This window comes from Toxorhynchites rutilus, chromosome 2 (genome assembly GCF_029784135.1).
Source record: "Toxorhynchites rutilus septentrionalis strain SRP chromosome 2, ASM2978413v1, whole genome shotgun sequence".
Classification (NCBI taxonomy): domain Eukaryota; kingdom Metazoa; phylum Arthropoda; class Insecta; order Diptera; family Culicidae; genus Toxorhynchites; species Toxorhynchites rutilus.
This window is the reverse complement of record NC_073745.1, coordinates 216,537,528-216,556,699: the sequence shown is the minus strand read 5'-3', so window position 1 is coordinate 216,556,699 and position 19,172 is coordinate 216,537,528. Positions and strand designations below refer to the sequence as shown.

Here is a 19,172-nt window from a genome sequence, read left to right as displayed (position 1 = left end):
GCGACCAAATTACTCACTCGCTGATGTCTCTGGCATTGCAATCATTGCATCAAACTGCAAAACTTTCTCCACTAAGGATGACAGCTGCGCTTATCTCGAGCAGGTATTGTTTTGCGAGCACAAGAATGAATCATCAATCAATTATCGTCAAATTATCGTCTTTCTATCTGAGGAAAGTTATCTTGCAATGCGAAAAAATTTCAAATGACTGTTGTTGTCTCAAAATTATTCTAACCGTTTTACAAAGGTAAAAGGTGCAAAGGTGCTAGCAATCAAACGGGCAAAAGCGAACGAAATAGTTGTACATTACAACATTATACAACAGAGGGTTCTTGAAATCACTACGAATCCGGACATGACCATCTATTGTGCAGTGCGGAATTGAGATGAGAACACGCAATAGTAGATTACCGTGAATAATTGAATCAAGGTGGGAAACGGTAAGTGACTCGAAAACGTTGATGGACATGAACACAGCAAAATAAGATAGCCACCTACCAAGGAACCCACGGATTGCCTTCTTCAAGCAGAACCAGCAGTTCCGCAGTTCCGGAGGAAACGGAAAGTTTTCTTTTGTACGAAAAACAATACCGGCAGAGAGGAAGCATGTTGATGCCGAGGAAATTAATCCTCCCGTCAGCCAATGACGCAGCAAATTGACTGAATCCGAGCAACGGAGAGTTGAACTACAGGTGCTAATCCTAACGAATGTAGCTATTGGTTTTGGGCTTTTCGGAACCAAAGATCGAAGAGAATGGGTGTGTGTTTGTGTGTGTGTGAAAATTCGTCGAACCGGGAGGGTGAGTGGAAAAATAATGACTATGGCGTGAGATGTGATGGCGATGAATAATGAACCAAGGTGTAGCTCCGATTACGGGTAATTAATGTATGTATTCGGAGACGTTGGAGATTGTCGTACATAATCTTATTCCCACTATTTTTGTAATAAGTTTGAATAAGGAAACTGTAGGAAATTGGGGATCGAGTGAAATTGACATCAATTTTTCCGAGATCACAACTTGAAAAGAGAGTAGATTATAGTTCAAAATGTAATTAAAAAGAGAGCTGAAGATACAATCACACATAAGCAAAGGAATTCGGCTGTCATTCTGGGTCAGTTATCATAACACATAGCGGCATAGGAGAAAGCGATAGATAAAGATCAGTTAAAGAACGAAAGGACATAGGCAACACAGCAAGGGGTGGAGGAGTGGAGGTTTTCCCCCCTGGACGCAACATGAAATGGTACACGATGCAGAACAGAACATATCGAGAAGGCAAAGAATTTCCACGTACCGGTTTTGTATTCCTTTTCTGTTTAAGCATTTTCTCGTCATGAAACTGTCTCACAGACACGCAACGCTTGGAACTCTTCGTTCAGACGTCTGTTCCGGCGGATGTCTCCGGCGTTGCCTGTGAGGTCTGTGTGAGATGTTGTTTGTCAAAGCCCAATCAAGTTGAAATTGATTTTTTTTCTTGCGTTGGTTCTGTATGATTTGTGTGTGTAAAACGGTGGTTATTTACAAAATGGGTTTTTTTCCTCCAGTGTTGAATTTGATGAATTTACACAAATTTTGGATAAGATACAATTTGCCACGGGTGAAATGAAAATCAATTTCAAAGCTTTCTCTCTCTTTTCACTCTTCTTCTTTTCCCACCCCCGCAGTGCGATCCCAGCGCGCAGAGTATCGCGAGTTTCGTTGAACTTTATCGCAACCGAAAAATCTACACGAAATCATTCGTTGTAATTATACCGCACACATTTCTTCGCGACGGTTAGTTTGCTTCTCGTTGGCTGCCCGGAAGCGAAATTCGCCAGTCACCCAAAGGACCAGCGTAATCTGGGGTGGATTCAGCACTTCCACGTATTGCTCTTTTCACTCGAGGGGTTTGTGTGTGAACCAAACTCTCACCGACTATTCTCACGATTGACTGAGATTATTACTTTCGAACTTTTTGCTTTGATGTATTTTTTCGAGGCGGGGAATACTCTAGGCTACGGGAAGTACACCGGGATCGGAAAATCACTTTGCCTCGCTTTTCCCACTGCTTTCTCTATAATTTGCTGGATTTGATACAGACATTGAAAAACACTGATGGCAACATTGATATTACACCATTTCCGCTGATGACACAGCATTAATACCAACACCAATAAACACCTATATTCCAAAAAACACAATATAAACTCATCCAAATTCACATCGAAAACAACGCACAATTTTTCTTTCTCTCTGCCATTTTGTGAAAACAACAAAAACTTTATTCCTCCTCGAACATCGCGGCAAACCCCTCGGAAAGCAATAACAAATATTATTCGCATACAATTCCACTCGTGTTACACGCACAACGGATACACATTAATTCTGATCTGAAAAGGAACGGAAAAAGAGAAAAAAATACAGAGACGAATAAACGGCACATTAAAATTCACGTCAACATTAATCGTGTCACGCGAACATCCTTCAGCTGTTTGGTTTGGTGAAATGCAAAACAAAAAATGGTAACAGCAGAACAATGGCTAAAAACAGCAGAGCAAGGCATGCACGAACAAAAACGGGTCGAAAAAAAAAAGTTGCAAATCGAATTGTGCGATGAAAAGCTAGAACTTTAATTATTTTGTACACTCATGCTGAACAACAACTATCAAAAAGAAATAAAAGAAAACAAATATTTATTTTATTATCATTATCATTATCCTATTATAATTCTTTCATTGATATAATAATTCTTTATTGTTTAGAGCAGGGATTCTCAAACTATTTTGGGCAAAAGACCCCTTTTCCAGAATTAAGTGATACCCCAGACCCCTATAGCCAAATTTTTCAAACGAAAATATATTTCAAGATTTTGTCTTATTCATACAAAACAAAAATTTCGCTGCACTAGAGATATTGTTTTAATTTTTGTATAATCAAAGGCACAATGAAATGAGCTTACAGGGCTCCGGCAAGCAGTGTTTTGGGGTTACCGAGCAGTGGCAACTATATTACCACCAATTTTTTCAACTGTTTCATTAGTTTATTTTTTATCGAAAATAATCTGTTCTTCCTCATGCAAGGATTATGTTCTCTGAAGTTTGAGTCGATTCCTTGCTTAGTTTCCACGACCTTATAAAGGGTTAAGCCAGGGTTGCCAGGTGTATTGAACGGAAATCTTGATGTTGGAAAATAGAAAGCCTGGATTTGTCTGGATTTTGTCGCCATTTTTAATATTTCATTGCGAATTTTATTGAACATTTTCACGAGAACGTAGTTTGATGTTTGTGGAAGCGGACACAGTTTGCTGACGAGCAATGACAATGAAGTGTCTTTCTCAAGGCAGGTAAAGAAGGAGTTTGGGTTGAGGACTAAAACTGAAAAAGTTTAAAGTTTCTATAATTCAACACAATCAATCAATCAACATTTTTACGTCTGATGTTCAAAACATGGTTTAACCGTTAGTTCTTCTTATCATATATCGACGTATTAGATGTGCACAAAACCACTTTCTTCGGTGTTCAGTAAACTTTTGAGACAAATTTACTTTTTATTTTTTTTATAAATTCGTTTATTTTTACAGGCTCAGTTACATAAGTTTAAAGGAGCCGAAATCTTAAATATATTTTTAAAACTATATATATGAACAATTTTCTTAAATCTATGGTTAGTAATGTGGGAAACCAATTACTCGCGGTGGACTCGAGATTAGAAGGGTGACATATTTTTCTCAGGAAAAGGATGGGGTATAAGGAAATTATTACAATGTTGATAATCACACACACTCAATTCTTAAATCTATTCGTACATCTATTGTGAATTTACATTTCATTCTCCTGTTTATAGCAAGCGGACCAATTACTCACAAAGGAAGAAATGGAGGGTATAAGGATATAAGGATAATCACACACGAACATCGATAGATTTAAGGAAAACATATATTTGGGACATGTAATCAAGGTCTAACCGAGCCAACACATCTCTCACCGGCACATTGGGCTGCCTTCCTCTAGCCCGAAGGGAGTTCTCTAAATTCGATCTGGCAACAAGATACACCTCACACGACCAAACAACGTGTTCGATGTCGTGCTAACCTCGGCCACAAACGCAGATATTGCTGCCGGCCAGATTGAAACGAAAGAGTAGCGCATCTAACGAACAGTGATTGGACATGAGTCGGGAGAAGGTGCGAATAAAGTCCCGACTCAAGTCCAGACTTTTGAACCATGGTTTGAGACTAAACTTAGGGATAATCGAGTGAAGCCACCGGCCAAATTCATCTTCGTTCCATTTGCGTTGCCAGTAAGCGATGGTAGTTTTACGGACTAAAGAGTAAAATTCATTGAAGGCGATTTGACGCTGATAAATATCGCCTTCAATCGCACCTACCTTTGCTAATGAGTCAGCCCTCCTATTACGCGGAATTGAGCAATGTGAAGGGACCCAGACAAAGGTAATGACATAACAGCGTCTGGTTAAAGCACTCAAATTTTCTCGTATTCTCTCAAGGAAGTACGGCGAGTGCTTTTCCGGCCTCACTGAACGGATAGCTTCGACAGAGCTAAGACTATCCGTTACAATGTAATAGTGTTCAACAGGTCGTGAGGCGACGCTGTCCAGCGCCCAGTGTATCGCTGCCAATTCAGCAATATACACTGAGCAAGGAAACTGAAGACTATGGGAGGTGCTGAAAATTTTGTTGAACACTCCAAATCCTGTTAACTCGTTTATAGTGGACCCATCAGTAAAGTACATATTATCACAATTGATACCCCCATGCATCGAAGATCGTTGGAGCGATCCTCGATCGTTGATAATCTGAATATTCATGGATATCTTGCTTCATGGACAGATCAAAATGTACAGAGGAATTGATGTAGTCAGGAAAACAAACACGGTTGGGAATATACGAAGAAGGATCAACCTGCATGGAGATGAATTCATGATATGGGCTCATGAATCCAGAGTGAGAATTTAGCTCGATCAGCTGCTCAAAATTTCCGATCACCAATGGGTTCATAACCTTACGCCGGATGAGGAACCGAAGAGATAATAAATTGAAGCGATCTTTTAGTGGGATTACGCCTGCCAAAACCTCGAGACTCATGGTATGCGTTGAGGGCATACATCCCAACGCAATACGGAGACAAAGATACTGAATTCGCTCGAGTTTAATTAAGTGTGTTTTGGCAGCTGATTGAAAACAGACATTTTTTACTCAGATACCTAATATGGGCCCCCCAAGTACATTTGGAGTCGAACCAGACCCCAAGATACTTGAATGACATAGCATGAGTGAACGGTTTACCCAAAAGTTGAAGCTTTGGTTTTGCTGGTCTATGCTTCCTAGAAAAAACCATCATCTCTGTTTTCTCCGTGGAGAATTCGATCCCTAGCCCAATGACCCAGGTTGAAAAATTGTTCAAAGTATCTTGTAAGGGTCCTTGCAGGTCGCACTCGTTAGATCCTACGACAGACACCACTCCATCATCTGCAAGTTGTCTTAGGCTGCAATTTTGTGTAAGGCAATTGTCGATGTCGCTTACATAGAAGTTGTACAAAAGGAGGCTTAAACATGAGCCCTGGGGGAGACCCATGTAGGAGACCCGATTTACTGTCGAATCCCCGTGAGAAAAATTCAACTGTTTCTCACAAAGCAAGTTATATAACATATTATTCAACAGAGGCGGTAGACCCCGAGAGTGTAATTTGTCTGACAAAACCTCTATTGAAACAGAATCAAAGGCCCCCTTTATGTCCAAGAATACTGAAGCCATTTGTCTTTTTTCGGCGTAAGCCATTTGAATTTCTGAAGAAAGCAACGCAAGACAATCATTCGTCCCCTTGCCCCTGCGGAACCCATATTGTGTATCTGAGAGTAGGCCATTCGTTTCAACCCATCGATCAAGGCGAAACAAGATCATTTTCTCCAACAATTTCCGTATACAAGACAGCATTGCTATTGGGCGGTACGAATTGAAGTCGGACGCGGGTTTTCCGGGTTTTTGAATTGCTATAACTCCTACTTGTCTCCAATCATCTGGAACAATATTATGCTCCAGGAACCGATTGAATAAATTCAACAAGCGATGTTTCGCCACATCAGGGAGGTTTTTCAGCAAGTTGAACTTAATTCTATCCGATCCCGGAGCAGAATTGTTACATGAAAGGAGAGCAAGAGAGAATTCTACCATCGAAAACTCGGAATCAAGATCGCATCTATCTTGTGGTATATCTCGAACAATTTTTTGCACAGGAGCGGAATCAGGACAAACCTTCCGTGCAAAATTAAAAATCCATCGATGTGAATATTCTTCGCTTTCATTTGTTGAAGAGAGATTTCTCATGTTTCGAGCCACATTCCATAATTTTTTCATTGACGTTTCTCGTGACAAACCTCCCACGAAATTTCGCCAATAAGCACGTTTTTTACCTTTGGTCAAGTTTTTAAATTGATTTTCAAGGCCCAAATACGATTGAAAATTTTCAATGGTTCCACCTTTCCGAAAAGCTCTGAATGCGTTCGATTTATCCTGATAAAGCTTGGAACATTGGCTATCCCACCATGGATTGGGAGGCCTTCGACGAATAGTGGAGCCTGGGATGGGTTTCGTTTGAGCGCGAACCGCGCTGTCATAGATCAAACGAGAAGAGAAATAAATTTACTTGATGGCGGGATTGCCTTTTCACTGGGCTGAATCATTTCTCTGGGAACCCAAGGCAGATAATTTTCAGTAAGCGGTAGAATGGATTGATGTTTTCTTCTGATTTATCATAACCGAGTCTTTGAAGTTGAAGTTGATGCATTATATTAGACTCAACTCTTTGTGGTCGTTTGTCTGCTCTCAGCCACTACAGCAAGAAACCATGCTAATCTTATATTTTACTCAACCAAGTATCAGTTTATACTTTTCCAAAACGAAGATTGGTGTCTAGTGAACCTGTTCACAAATCAATACGGTGTTCCTATGAGTAATAGGTAACGGTACTCAGTATCAAACAAAGTAGTCACCCACATAAGCCAACGCACAGTGCGTTGAATGCATAGGAATGTTGGACAAAAATCATAACAGCAGAACTTAGCGATTATAACACTTTATTGTGATGCAAAAGATTGTTCATAAGTATCAGAACAATTGTTTGCACAAATATCTCATGTTATTTGAATAATCGCATAAGTGTCTCAAGTGATAAAATCTTTGTTCGTCTAAAGTGGAAAGTTCTGATAATTTTGGATACGCAGAAACCATTATATGAGTAACTACTGGTTTAAATTATGTTGAAGTAGTTGTTTTTAAAGAGCAGAATAATTGTTTGCATAAGTGTCTTATGTCATCTGAATAATCTCATGTTAAAAAATCTTTGTTCGTCCAAAGTGAAAAGTGTTGAAAAATATAATTATGTATTGATTATACTTCATATGATTTACTCTTGGAGACTATTTCGAAAGATTTCACACAAAGACGAATCATAAAATATTAGGCTGTCAAAAAAGTCCTGCGGTATTTCCGCGAGGTGTCGTTGTAAGCGCGTAGTTCTAGTTGTATTCATTGTATCGAGTCATACTATAGCTTGTTGGAAAGGTATTTTTGCGGTTGGAAAGGTATTTTAATATAGTCCTTGACAGTGTTTTGTTTGGTTAAGTCGTTCGTGAGTTATAGTGTCGCAAATATGGAGCAAAATAAAGAGAAAATCCGATATATTTTACAGTACTACTATGACAAAGGCAAAAATGCATCTCAAGCTGCCAATAAAATTTGTGCAGTTTATGGACCCGATACAGTTTCCATTTCCACCGCACAACGATGGTTTCAACGTTTTCGTTCTGGTGTAGAGGTCGTCGAAGATGCGCCACGCTCCGGAAGGCCTGTCGTCGAAAATTGCGACAAAATCGCTGAATTAGCCGATAAAGACCAGCATAGTAGCAGCCGTAGCATCGGCCAAGAGCTGGGGATAAGTCATCAAACCGTTATTAACCATTTGAAGAAGCTTGGATTCACAAAGAAGCTCGATGTATGGGTGCCACACACGTTGACGCAAAAAAACATCTTTGACCGTATCGACGCATGTGAATCGCAACAAAATCGACCCGTTTCTGAAGCGGATGACTGGCGATGAAAAGTGGGTCACTTACGACAACGTGAAGCGCAAACGGTCGTGGTCGAAGCCCGCTGAAGCGGCTCAGACGGTGGCCAAGCCCTCATTAACGGCCAGGAAGGTTCCACTGTGTGTTTGGTGGGAATGTCAAGGAATAATCTATTGTAACTAATTTTATGAACAAATGAAAATTCAAAAAAAAATACCGCAGGACTTTTTTGACAGCCTAATATTAAATTGAAGTGAATGAGCTAGTCTTCTTTGAAAAAAAATTAATTTGCAAAAAATGGAATCCTATTCGTATAGATCTCGTCTATTCGCATAGGAATATCGAACGAAGACTAAATCATGTTAACTTTGAAAAACAATGACTCAAAAACAATAAAAAACACATCTCTAATTTATGGATATGTTTTGTGAAAAGTCCTCAGCTTTCGAGAAAAAATTGAAAAAAAATATAGCGCCTTGCTCCCGAAACCATGTAAATTGATAAAAGCGAAAACAATCAATAATTACGAAAACAAAATCCATTGTTTTGCGAGTGAAATATTTTTCCAAAATTTTCCTATTTTTCCTAGCTAATTCGCTTTAATTTGATATATCGATCATCTGAATCGGTCCAGTAGTTCAAAAGCTATGAATTTTTTAAATAAATGCATTTTCGCTGTTCGGAATTTGAGACAAAAGTGTTCGGAATATGAATCAGTGACATAAATGGTGTTCGTAATTTGAGACAAATGTGATTAATGTAATTATTAGTTTATCACCATGAAAATATATTTGTAAATAATTTTTTTTTAAATGAAATGAAAAAGAATTCCCTATTGTATCCAAAAATCAAATTAATTTCGCGAAAAACTACCATTTTGAGTCATGAGACACTGTTTAATGGCCATCAAAGCTTAAGTGTTCGGAATTTGAGACAAAACGGTACTTTGTGGTTTATTTCCATAGAGAATTGTGGTTTTAAATAAATTGAAATAGTAATTTTGCTAAGAAATTCGGAAACACTACTGGGATAATCAATAAGTTCAATGTCCCTCTAGACAACGAGCAACGAGTAGAACATGTTAATGCTGAAAATTAAATCGACAATCTACTCTGATAGGTTTTTTATTGCTTCGCGAATCGTTCGCATTCCACACTCAGTGCAAGTGTTCATTCATCGTTCTTATCAGTGATAGCAAAAATTTGTACTAAAAAATTTCTTTCTTAAATTGCTATGTTTGTGGGACTAAGTTTGGTAGCTCAATTAACCAAATGTTAAATGGAATTTGCATTTATATGCTGCCTTAATATCATAAAACGCCTATCAAAAAATCATCGAACAGGAGCGGTAAGTTATGGCAGGATCGACATAAAAAGCACGCATCCGAAGCCATCCATTCATTCCATAAGCTTCAGTCAAGGCAGAGCTCATAAATTAAGCATCTGGTGCTTGCCATTATTGATTCTCCTTCTTATTCGTTTTAAACCATTCCAATTGAGATAGGTATCTTGATTCCACAAATAATAATTCGGCTGTATCGTTCCTAGCTCAAGAAAATCCTCATCTTCAGAAACCCGAAATGGCAATCCAGAAACATATCATTTTATGTTATAAACGAAAGATGCACCCATCTGTGAAAGTATACGTCAGCTACAGGTGCTTTTCTAAATTGACAGGAACGTTTCCTGTTCGGAGAACTATAAGCTTTCTGTAAAGCCTTCTCCAGTTCCATACATCCCGGGATCCGGCCAATGTCGGTTTGCTCTTTTCTTACGAACGAGACATTCCCTACGAACAAGATTTGTCAGTGGTTAATATGCTTTGAGAAAAACCACAACCTGCTTTCTGGGTATTGTAGTATCGTGCTGCTCGTTTTGTGGAAGGAAGTGATAATCTCCGGCATTGCGGCATTAGTGACAACTGGTTTTATGAAATGTGTTTTTTCAGCATGAAGTGACACTCTTCAAATTACTCTAGCTATTACTTTGCCACAGTTGTGGCCGACGCATTCAGAAACATCTAGAGAATGGTTTTCAGCGTAAAATTATTCCACACCACCTGACCGGTATCAGAAAATATACTCCAGCACGGCATGATGATTATTTCAGAATCATTTATGTCCTTAATCCAAACTTTTGAAAAGCGGCTCGATAACCGAAGTAGAGTCAACTAACGAGGAGAGAAATTAACCAATCATATTGATAAATGATGTTCTTTCGAATCAGATAAAAATCAGTTCATCTTTCAGATTCTATTCGTTTTTCCAGAAGGGAAAAAACATAATTAAGGATAATTTACATGGTCGAGCCTGAGCGTGAATTTTCAATTTATCAAATTAAAACTGACATTCATCATCTTTCCAATTTGTGAAAATGATAAGATGCATATTGCAAAATAAAAAAGTTGGTACTATCCGTTGAATTTAATTTTTGCTTAGTCCCAGCAAAACAGAAACAATTCCACAAACCACGACCACGGCAATCAAAAACAGTGATGGTATTCGGGGTTTATTTCTCCTTCTGTGTGTATTTCTCCTCTTCAGAAGAAAGACCAACAATAGCAAACACTTCACAGAAAACGTTTAACTAAACTGTCGTCGACAGTGTTAATTATGTTCATTTCAATGGAAAAGTAGCCGCAGTCTGCTGCTGATGTTTAAATTCCCGAAAGAACCAATTTCCGATAGAACTTTATTCACCGAATTCGGGGCGAACTGTTTCGATGAACCTCAAATGGCCTTTTTTGAAATTCTGAAAGTGATATTCCTCTCGATAATGGAAGAAAATCACAAAAAAAAAGTTTGAAGTATTGAAGAAAAAACCCAAACCGATAATGCGGCGTCGGCGGACAATTTGCGGATGCCCGAACGCCCACTCATTCGATTTCCTTTCGATCCCACTCTCGTCACTGTCGCATCGGATATTAATACCGCCTCGTCACTCGAACGCACCCGAGTCGGAAGACAATAAGCTCATCCCCGGTGGGATGCGATAGATGGAAACGAAGAAAATGTTTTTTTTCCCATTATTGAACTGAAGAGTCCTGTTGACCCCAGAGCTGAAGGCTGAAGGTTGAAGCTTGCTAAGCAGACATCGTTGTTTTTACTTTGTTGACCCATCAGATAGGCAAATAGTTTCAATCGGCCTGGAGGGAGATAACCATCGGTTCCGACAAGAGGAATGTTGGCACTGGCCAGGATAGAGCACGTCATACTCATTGACCCATGGAATAGCTCCAATCGCCACAATGCGGATGAATGACACTCCAGGATTAACCTCTTCCACAGCGTAACACCCCACGGCACTGCACAGAGTCCTGTCTGTATATTCCGATGGTCCGTGTACACACCAGTGAGTGTCATTCACAAAACCCGTGATACACATGCTGCCACACATGTGAGTATGTAAATAGGATTCAATGTGCTCAACTAGAGTGCTGATTAGAGCCGTGGAGCACTTTAAGATTGATGTCCCATCTGTTGTCTACAAACCGGTGCGTTCATGCCATGAGTGTCGTTCGAGGGGAACGGAAGATTGAATCGGATTACGGAATACATTTTGTCTGCCTCTTCATGGTTCTGTCTGGAAGGAGGTTCTGTGAAGCGGACAATTAGGGAGAAACAGGAAACTATTTTGCAACAATTGAAATTATAAAGGGTATACAATATCGGTCGAAGTTATATTTGTATATTAGATATTGAAGGGCGAATAATATGTAAGAAGACATACACAGTGTGGCAATTAAGTTCCGGTACTCAAACTATATCTCAGAAATTATCTATAGGGAGTTTTCCACCTGACCAAATGGAGTTTCGAGGCATTTGATGCCGCCATGTTCAACTCGAATATCACAATCCACGATCAAGCATGCATCATATCCGATTCTGATATCAACATTATCTTGTCAAATTTCATACATCGTGTTTTGTCGAGAATACGATCGTAGCATTTTAGGCTACCATATTCGACTCGAACATCACAATCCATAATTATAAACTCTTGAACCCAATATTACACCGAGTCTTTAGTCATGCGTAAATTTTTATATCGAAATCGCGTCTATGTTTGAAATAATTAGACGTATTATTTTTTCTCTTTTACCAGAAATATTTTTGACGACATTAGAACCATTCGATCGTATAATTTGACCGGATCGGATATCGAATAATTTAATAAGCATGCATTTGAATCGTTAATAAATCGATGTAAAAGTGTTTATTTCCACTACCAATCCCGAAACCTGATAATAAAAAAAAAACATTAAAAAATGCATATTGAAATAAAGTATACCTGAAAACAGGGCTCATCTCACTATTCGGCAACGTGAAGTTCCGACATGGAAGCTGGATTTGAAAATATTACATATGCTGCATTCATGATAATCTGAAAGATTACTGTTTAGCTAGAAGCAAGTTCTCTTCTTTCTCGCCTTCCTATCGAAATGAAGTATCCTCCTTCGGGAACTTTCCCTACATTCCATCATTCCATCTCCATTCCGTACTGATTACGTTAGAATGATATATCATTATTAAATACTATTAGGTGCCAAAATGAGTAAAAATTAGCAATACTAAAGATGTGTATGTTTTGAAGCAGGTAGATTTCATAAAAACCCTAGCTGACATATAATTTGAAAGTTCATGTGAGGGGTTTACTGATGATATTTAGTTTCAGAATGTGCTCTATTCTTGTAGCATTCGTCTGTTCATCAATACAGTTTCCAGATGTAATTTTACGCAGGAGATCTCTCAAAAAAATCCATACTTTATCATGCCCTCTATATATTTTTTTAGTATTATTTGATATGTCAAGCGATCGCTTTGTTGATGTAGAACCATGAAATATTTTTATTATTCCGATTTAAGGTTGCGATTGAAACCGCAGTGTGCGAAATCATTCATTCATACCACAGTTTCCACCTCCTTAAATGATTCTGCTTGGGATTACGTATCAATCAGAACCACTGTCTGTGACATCAGCTCCGGATTTTCTCCAGATATTTTTTCAGATTTAAAGCGTTTTCATTTAAAAAAAAAAGTACATGCGTCTCCATAGTTACAGTCCCGATATATAATTCAATGGAGACGCATGGATTTTGTAAAATGAAAACGCTTAACATTTCTAAAAGCATATATGTATAGTAGGGTGACAGCGAAAATGGTCATGTCAAATTCCAAAAACCGACCGATTTTGTTTATTGGTCCAAAAAAATTACCTGTGCTAAATTTCAGCTCAATCGGACATGATTTAGGGGTGCCTCAAAGGGCTCAAAGTTTTGATTTTTTGAAAATCTTCCAAGGGGGGGAGTAAAGGAAAAATGGAAAATCAATTTTTTTTATCGAAGCCAAATGACTTTAAAATACATGAAACGTCGAGATTTGGTGTCATCTCGAAAAAAAAATATTTTGGCCGAAAATCGACCTTTTGGGACTTAAAAAAATATTATCGATATATTTTTTTCGATGCCAAATGACTTAAAAATGCATATAACGTCGAGATCTGGTGTTATCACGAAAAAAAAATGTTTGGCCGAAAATCGTCTTTTTGGGACTTAGCCTGAGTGGCCCGAAAATCAAAACTTTGGATGCTTTGAGGACTTTGAGTGCTTGGAAGATTTTCGAGGATCAAAAAATCAAAACTTTGAGCGCTTTGAGGCACCCCTAAATCATGTCCGATCGAGCTGAAACTTTGCACAAGTCATTTTTTTTTTCATTCCAATTTTCTTATAATGTTTAGAATCAAACCAAAATTTTAGGGTAGTTTTATACATATATTTACATCAAAAATCAAAAGAAAAGTTAATCGATGGAGCCTTGAGTGTAAAATTAAACGCATTTTCGCTTGATGCCCTCCATCAAAGTCTTTACATGTCCTTTGGAACAAGATGGACAGAATTGGCCTCATACCACTCTAGGACACTTTTAGAATAGTGGCATGATGCCAAATATGACCAAAATAGCGGAGCTTCGTCGTGCTGCTGCAAGAACGGCAGAAGGAACTTTTCGAGGCACTAAGATTTGTAGATCTCGCCATTTACTGTCCTCTTTGTCACGAAAGGCTCACTCCTCGGTCCGCAAGAGCAGATGGCCTGCCAAACGAGATATTTGGAGGCGAACTTCGACATTCTCTTCTTCTTAAATTTGTCGTCCACATCGAACCTGCTCTTGCCGGTGAAAAACTCCAACCCCGGAATTTGCTTAAAATCTGCTTTTATATACGTTTCGTCGTCCATCACACAGCAGCCATATTTTGTCAGCATCTTCTCGTAGAGCTTCCGTGCCCGAGTTTTAGCCGTCGATTGTTGCCGCTCATCGCGGTTTGGGAAGTTCTGTACCTTGTATGTATGTAGTCCAGCTCTCTTCTTTGCATTCTGGACGTAGCTCTGCGACATACCGATCTTTTTAGCCAAATCACGGCTTGAGACGTTGGGATTTGCTTTAATCATCCGCTTCATCTTACCCTCCGTCTTTTTGTTCTCCGGTCTCGGTTTTCTTCCAGCTCCTTTGCCGTGGTCCAACGTCAACCGCTCCTGGAACCGCTTCAACACTCTGGAGACGGTCGAATGGTGAATGTTCAACATTTTTCCCAACTGCCGGTGCAGGTCAGGAAATTCCAGGTGTTTGGAAAGAATTTGTTCTCTCGACTCGCGTTGGTTCACCTCCATTTTCGTTGAATCGAAAAACACGACTTCGAGTTTGATAGCATGTAGACAATACACATAAATGAGAAAGTGTGCAAAATTTGGTTGATTTTAACCCAATGGTAAAAAAGTTATGCCCTGTTGAATGTGTCGCAATAATTTCGTGTTCGCCCTTTAATCATGATTTGAATTCCGGACACTTTTGCTTTTGATTCCAGGCACATTTTGTCAGCAGCATTTCTTTGAGAGGAATGGTTTATTGAATATTGTATAACTTTTTTTTGTGTATTTCACACGTTTGGTAAAAAAGTTTTTTTAATTCAACTATTTATTGCATTTTCACAAGTCCATACAATGCACAATGGTCCACGGACGAATTTAAGTGGAAATTTAAGTAAATTTGTAACTTTGTAACTTCGTCTGTAGCGCGCTGTCCCACATTAATAGAAATTCTACCCCCTTCCTGTTGACCGATTGATCTGAAATTTGGAACACACCTTTGCTTCTGCAGTCATTATAAATATGCGTATTCCATGATCTTGAAAATCTAAGATGGCAGCCGTTACAAAATGGCGGATTGTATATTTTCTCTAAACCCCATCAATATGAGTACATAATGGAAGCGCTTGACTAGTAGAACACAGTTATTTATGAAAATATCAAATCCAAAATGGCCGCCACTACAAAATGACCATATACATTTTTTGAAACCCCATCAATATGGGTATCCAACGGAAGGGCTTGCCTAGTAGAATACAGTTATTTATGATAAATGCAATTCCAAAATGGCCGCCACTGCAAAATGGTGCCATGCATATTTTTTTCATAACGGCATCAACATGGGCATCAATGAAAGGGCTTGACTAGTAGAACACAGTTATTTATGAAAAATGTAAATCCAAGATGGCGGCCGCTACAAAATGGTAGACTACATATTTTCTCGAAACCCCATCAATATGGGTATTAAATGAGAACGCTTGACTAGTAGAACACAGTTACCCCATCAATATGAGTATCAAACGGAAGGGATTGACTAGTAGAATACAGTTATTCTTGAAAAATTAAAATCCAAAATGGCCACCACCACCAAATGGCGCTCTATGTATTTTCTTCAAAACCCCATCAACATGGGTATCGAATGAAAGGGCTTGGCTAGTAGAACACAGTAGATGATAGAAACTCAAAATCCAAGATGGCCACAGGTTCCAAATAATCAATTACTCTTTTAAATGGGTTCATTCAGCTTGACCTGTTTGTATGTATGTTTGAAACTCTGTAGTGCTATCCCACATTAATAGAAATTTGACCCCGTTCCTATTGACAGATAGATCTGAAATTTGGAACACACCTTTATCTCTGCGGATATTATAAAACTGCGTATTCCATGATGTTGAAAAAATCCTATTTGTCTAAAAAATCCGCACTAAAAAAATGGCGGAATGGCATGACTTGATTACATGATTACACTACATTATGAACAACATGAATTCAAAAGTGTCGCCGTCACAAAATGATCGACTATATGGTTTTGCAATCCTCTCATATCGGTATCAAATGAGATGATTTGACTAATAGAATACAGTAATGATGTGTACTCTAAAGAAATTTAGGCAGAAAATTAAAATTAAGAAAAAAAAGTTGAACGGTTTCATCGTGATTAAACATAATACTAATACAGATAATGTACTCAAAGCTAGAAAATAATTAAGCAATTCATAAATAAAAACCAAGGTGTGTTTCCGCTCGAGAACGAGTCGTTTGGGTTAAGCTGTCTGTTTTGCTGTGTTCATTTTCATCCAAGGAAAGTTTATACGGCGAGAAAAATTGGAAAAGTGAAGAAATATTAGAAAGAGATTTCCCATATGCTCTACATATAGTATTAGTTGTTGTTAGTCCAAATGAAATTCACATTGGGTTGAATTAACACTCAGAAAGTAAAAATTATAAAAGAAAATAACCTTCGGTATTGGTAATTATCTTATATTACATTGGTGAGTTTTTTTTATTTCATCCATAGATAACACAGGAGGCATCTTCTCGTCTAGGATCACAGAGGGCGGTTTTCATCATATCTCGTTCCACTTCGCTATCTTTTATCTGATACGCACCATCCAACGACTGTTTACTATCCTACTGTCATCATCACCCGTTAAACACTGGTGGAATGAACAAACAATATCCAACAACCAAACAAAACGGCCCTTTTCTGGCCCACCAAATCATTATCGAAAAGTTTAACGATGTAATGACGATGTAAAACAGATAGCCTAACGGAATCCTACGTCAACTATGCGTCGTGTCTCGGACACAACACTCCTGTGACTTTTCGAATTTGATTTCTCAAGATCATAGAATACGCAGTTTTATAATGACAGCAGAGATGAAGGTGTGTTCCAAATTTCAGATCAATCGGTCAACAGGAAGAGGATTGAATTTCTTTTAGTGTGGGACAGCGCTACAAAATTACCCACGCACATACAAACTAGTAAAGCTAAATAAAACCGTTTATAATCGAGTCCGTCCTGTATACCTAAGAGTTTTGTTCAGAAATTTATTCACCAACTTGCTAATGACAAACCACGTTCAAGATAACCGAAAAAATGTGGATTCAATGAATCCTAAAAAGCCTAAAAACTCAACTTGGAGTGAATATTTTACAACCATTAAATGAACAAATATTATGCTAAGGTGGTCAAACGGAAATTATTGTGACGTATTTATAGCACTAGTACGAAATGAATTTGTGTTACGTACGTGATGTACATTGTAATTGAATCTGACGTATACTATTTGTATCGCTCTTCAACCGATCCGTCACCTTACATCATTTTTTGTCTGAAAATAAATCTGTATTCATAGTAATTGAAGTAATTTAATGACAGTTGAACTATTATTGTCAAAAATCAAATTTTATTATGGCTTCCATCAGTTGATGTAAATGCTGTGCCGTGCTTCAACAGACGCAAACAATTCGCTTGGCGATAATGGCCCAACAAAAATTCATGTGGAATATCAAGTGCCTCCATATGTCCATAATATCTTTTTGTGAACGCATGATGCTACAACTTAAGCAACTGAACCAATCAATGTTAATTTGATTAAAATTTATACGATTTTAACCGAGTTGTCGACTTTTTAATGGCGATTCGTACTACTTTAGATAACATCCAGACGATTTCTAGTATTTAGTATTTAGATTATTCACATGTTAGATGATAGCTTTTATTTCAATTCATTTGCATCTACAATAGAGTAGTGCGGGGCAAAGGTGCGCACGGGGCAAAAGTGCGCATTGGTCTTTTTGAAGCAAACGAGCATAAAAATTCGACAACAGTGTATTCGATTGATACATTATTACACCAGCAGCTCACACATATAAACACGATACATTTCATGAAAGTGGCAAAAATCTATGAGGTAAAAAGAGTTTTGCGATGTTTTGATCTAATTTTTTCAGTTTTGGAGATGACGATTTACTTACCTAAAATAACTAGTTCGAAACTACACTGTCAAGGAAATCTTCATCCTATAGTAGATGATAGTGCGTATTCGTTTTTGTGAAAAAAGTTCAAGAGCTTTTTTAAAAATTCAATTAGTTCAAAAATTGCTTGTGGGGCAAAGGTGCGCAGTGGCTGTGGGGTAAACGTTCACACTATCGTTTTGCTCTGAAAAAAAATTATAAAATGTTTTCAACAAAATTTTTAACGGGTCCCACAAGAAGAAAACTGATTTGAAGAAGTGCACTCCAGAAATGCTTAAATGGCCCGACAGAAGCTTCGGGAGGGATTCTCGAAGCGTCGGATTGCGGCAGACCTCGGTATTTCTAAATCAGCTCTGAGGAATAGGCTCATATCGGAAAGTGATTTATGATTTGAATCTTCTTTTATCGACATTTCTACTTCTGCTGGGATGTGTCAGCGAGCACCAAGGGCGGTTCAAATAGGTATTTACGAGTGAGCAGTCTGAGGATCTGGCGGACCACTACAGGGCACTGGACAAAGCTTTCTATGGTATGACACTCAAAGATTTACGGCGTCTGGCGTTTGATTTTACGGAAGCCAACAACCTCCAGCAAGAATTCAACCAAGTTGCAAAACTGGCAGGAAGAGATTTTGATTCTAGTTTCATGAGGAACCATCTGTCTCTTCGAACCCCACAACAGCACAACGAATCAGCGCTCCAAGGCAAAGCGTCGGAATACTCAGAACCGAAATCCAAGATGTGGAATAAAAATAAACAATTACTTAAAAATAATTCAAAATGAATTTCAAATGAAAAATGTTTTATTTTCACCATGCATTCAATTCAATAACGGTTATGTTTTGTTTATGTTTATGTTTTCACAATAAAGATCAAATAAATATTGTTGTTTTCAACAATGAGTTCCAAATAAATCAAGTGAAGGTACCTATGTGTTTATAAACTTGATCTATATACATAAAAATGATTTGGTGTCCGTTCATCACGAT

General features: G+C 38.2%; 1 protein-coding gene across 7 annotated transcripts in view; it reads right to left on the bottom strand.

Annotated features, from left to right (window-relative positions):
• LOC129771454 (transient receptor potential cation channel trpm) overlaps positions 1 to 19,172 on the bottom strand; it is a 338,130-nt gene that overhangs the window by 272,349 nt on the left and 46,609 nt on the right. For 3 of the 7 annotated variants that reach the window (XM_055775103.1, XM_055775106.1, XM_055775112.1), the window contains exon 2: positions 1,297 to 2,371. The exons of the other annotated variants lie outside the window; for them this stretch is intronic. In XM_055775103.1, the coding sequence (XP_055631078.1) occupies positions 1,297 to 1,326 (30 nt within the window). In that variant the 5' untranslated portion in view covers positions 1,327 to 2,371. The remainder of the gene's footprint in view (positions 1 to 1,296; positions 2,372 to 19,172) is intronic. 7 annotated transcript variants of the gene reach the window in all.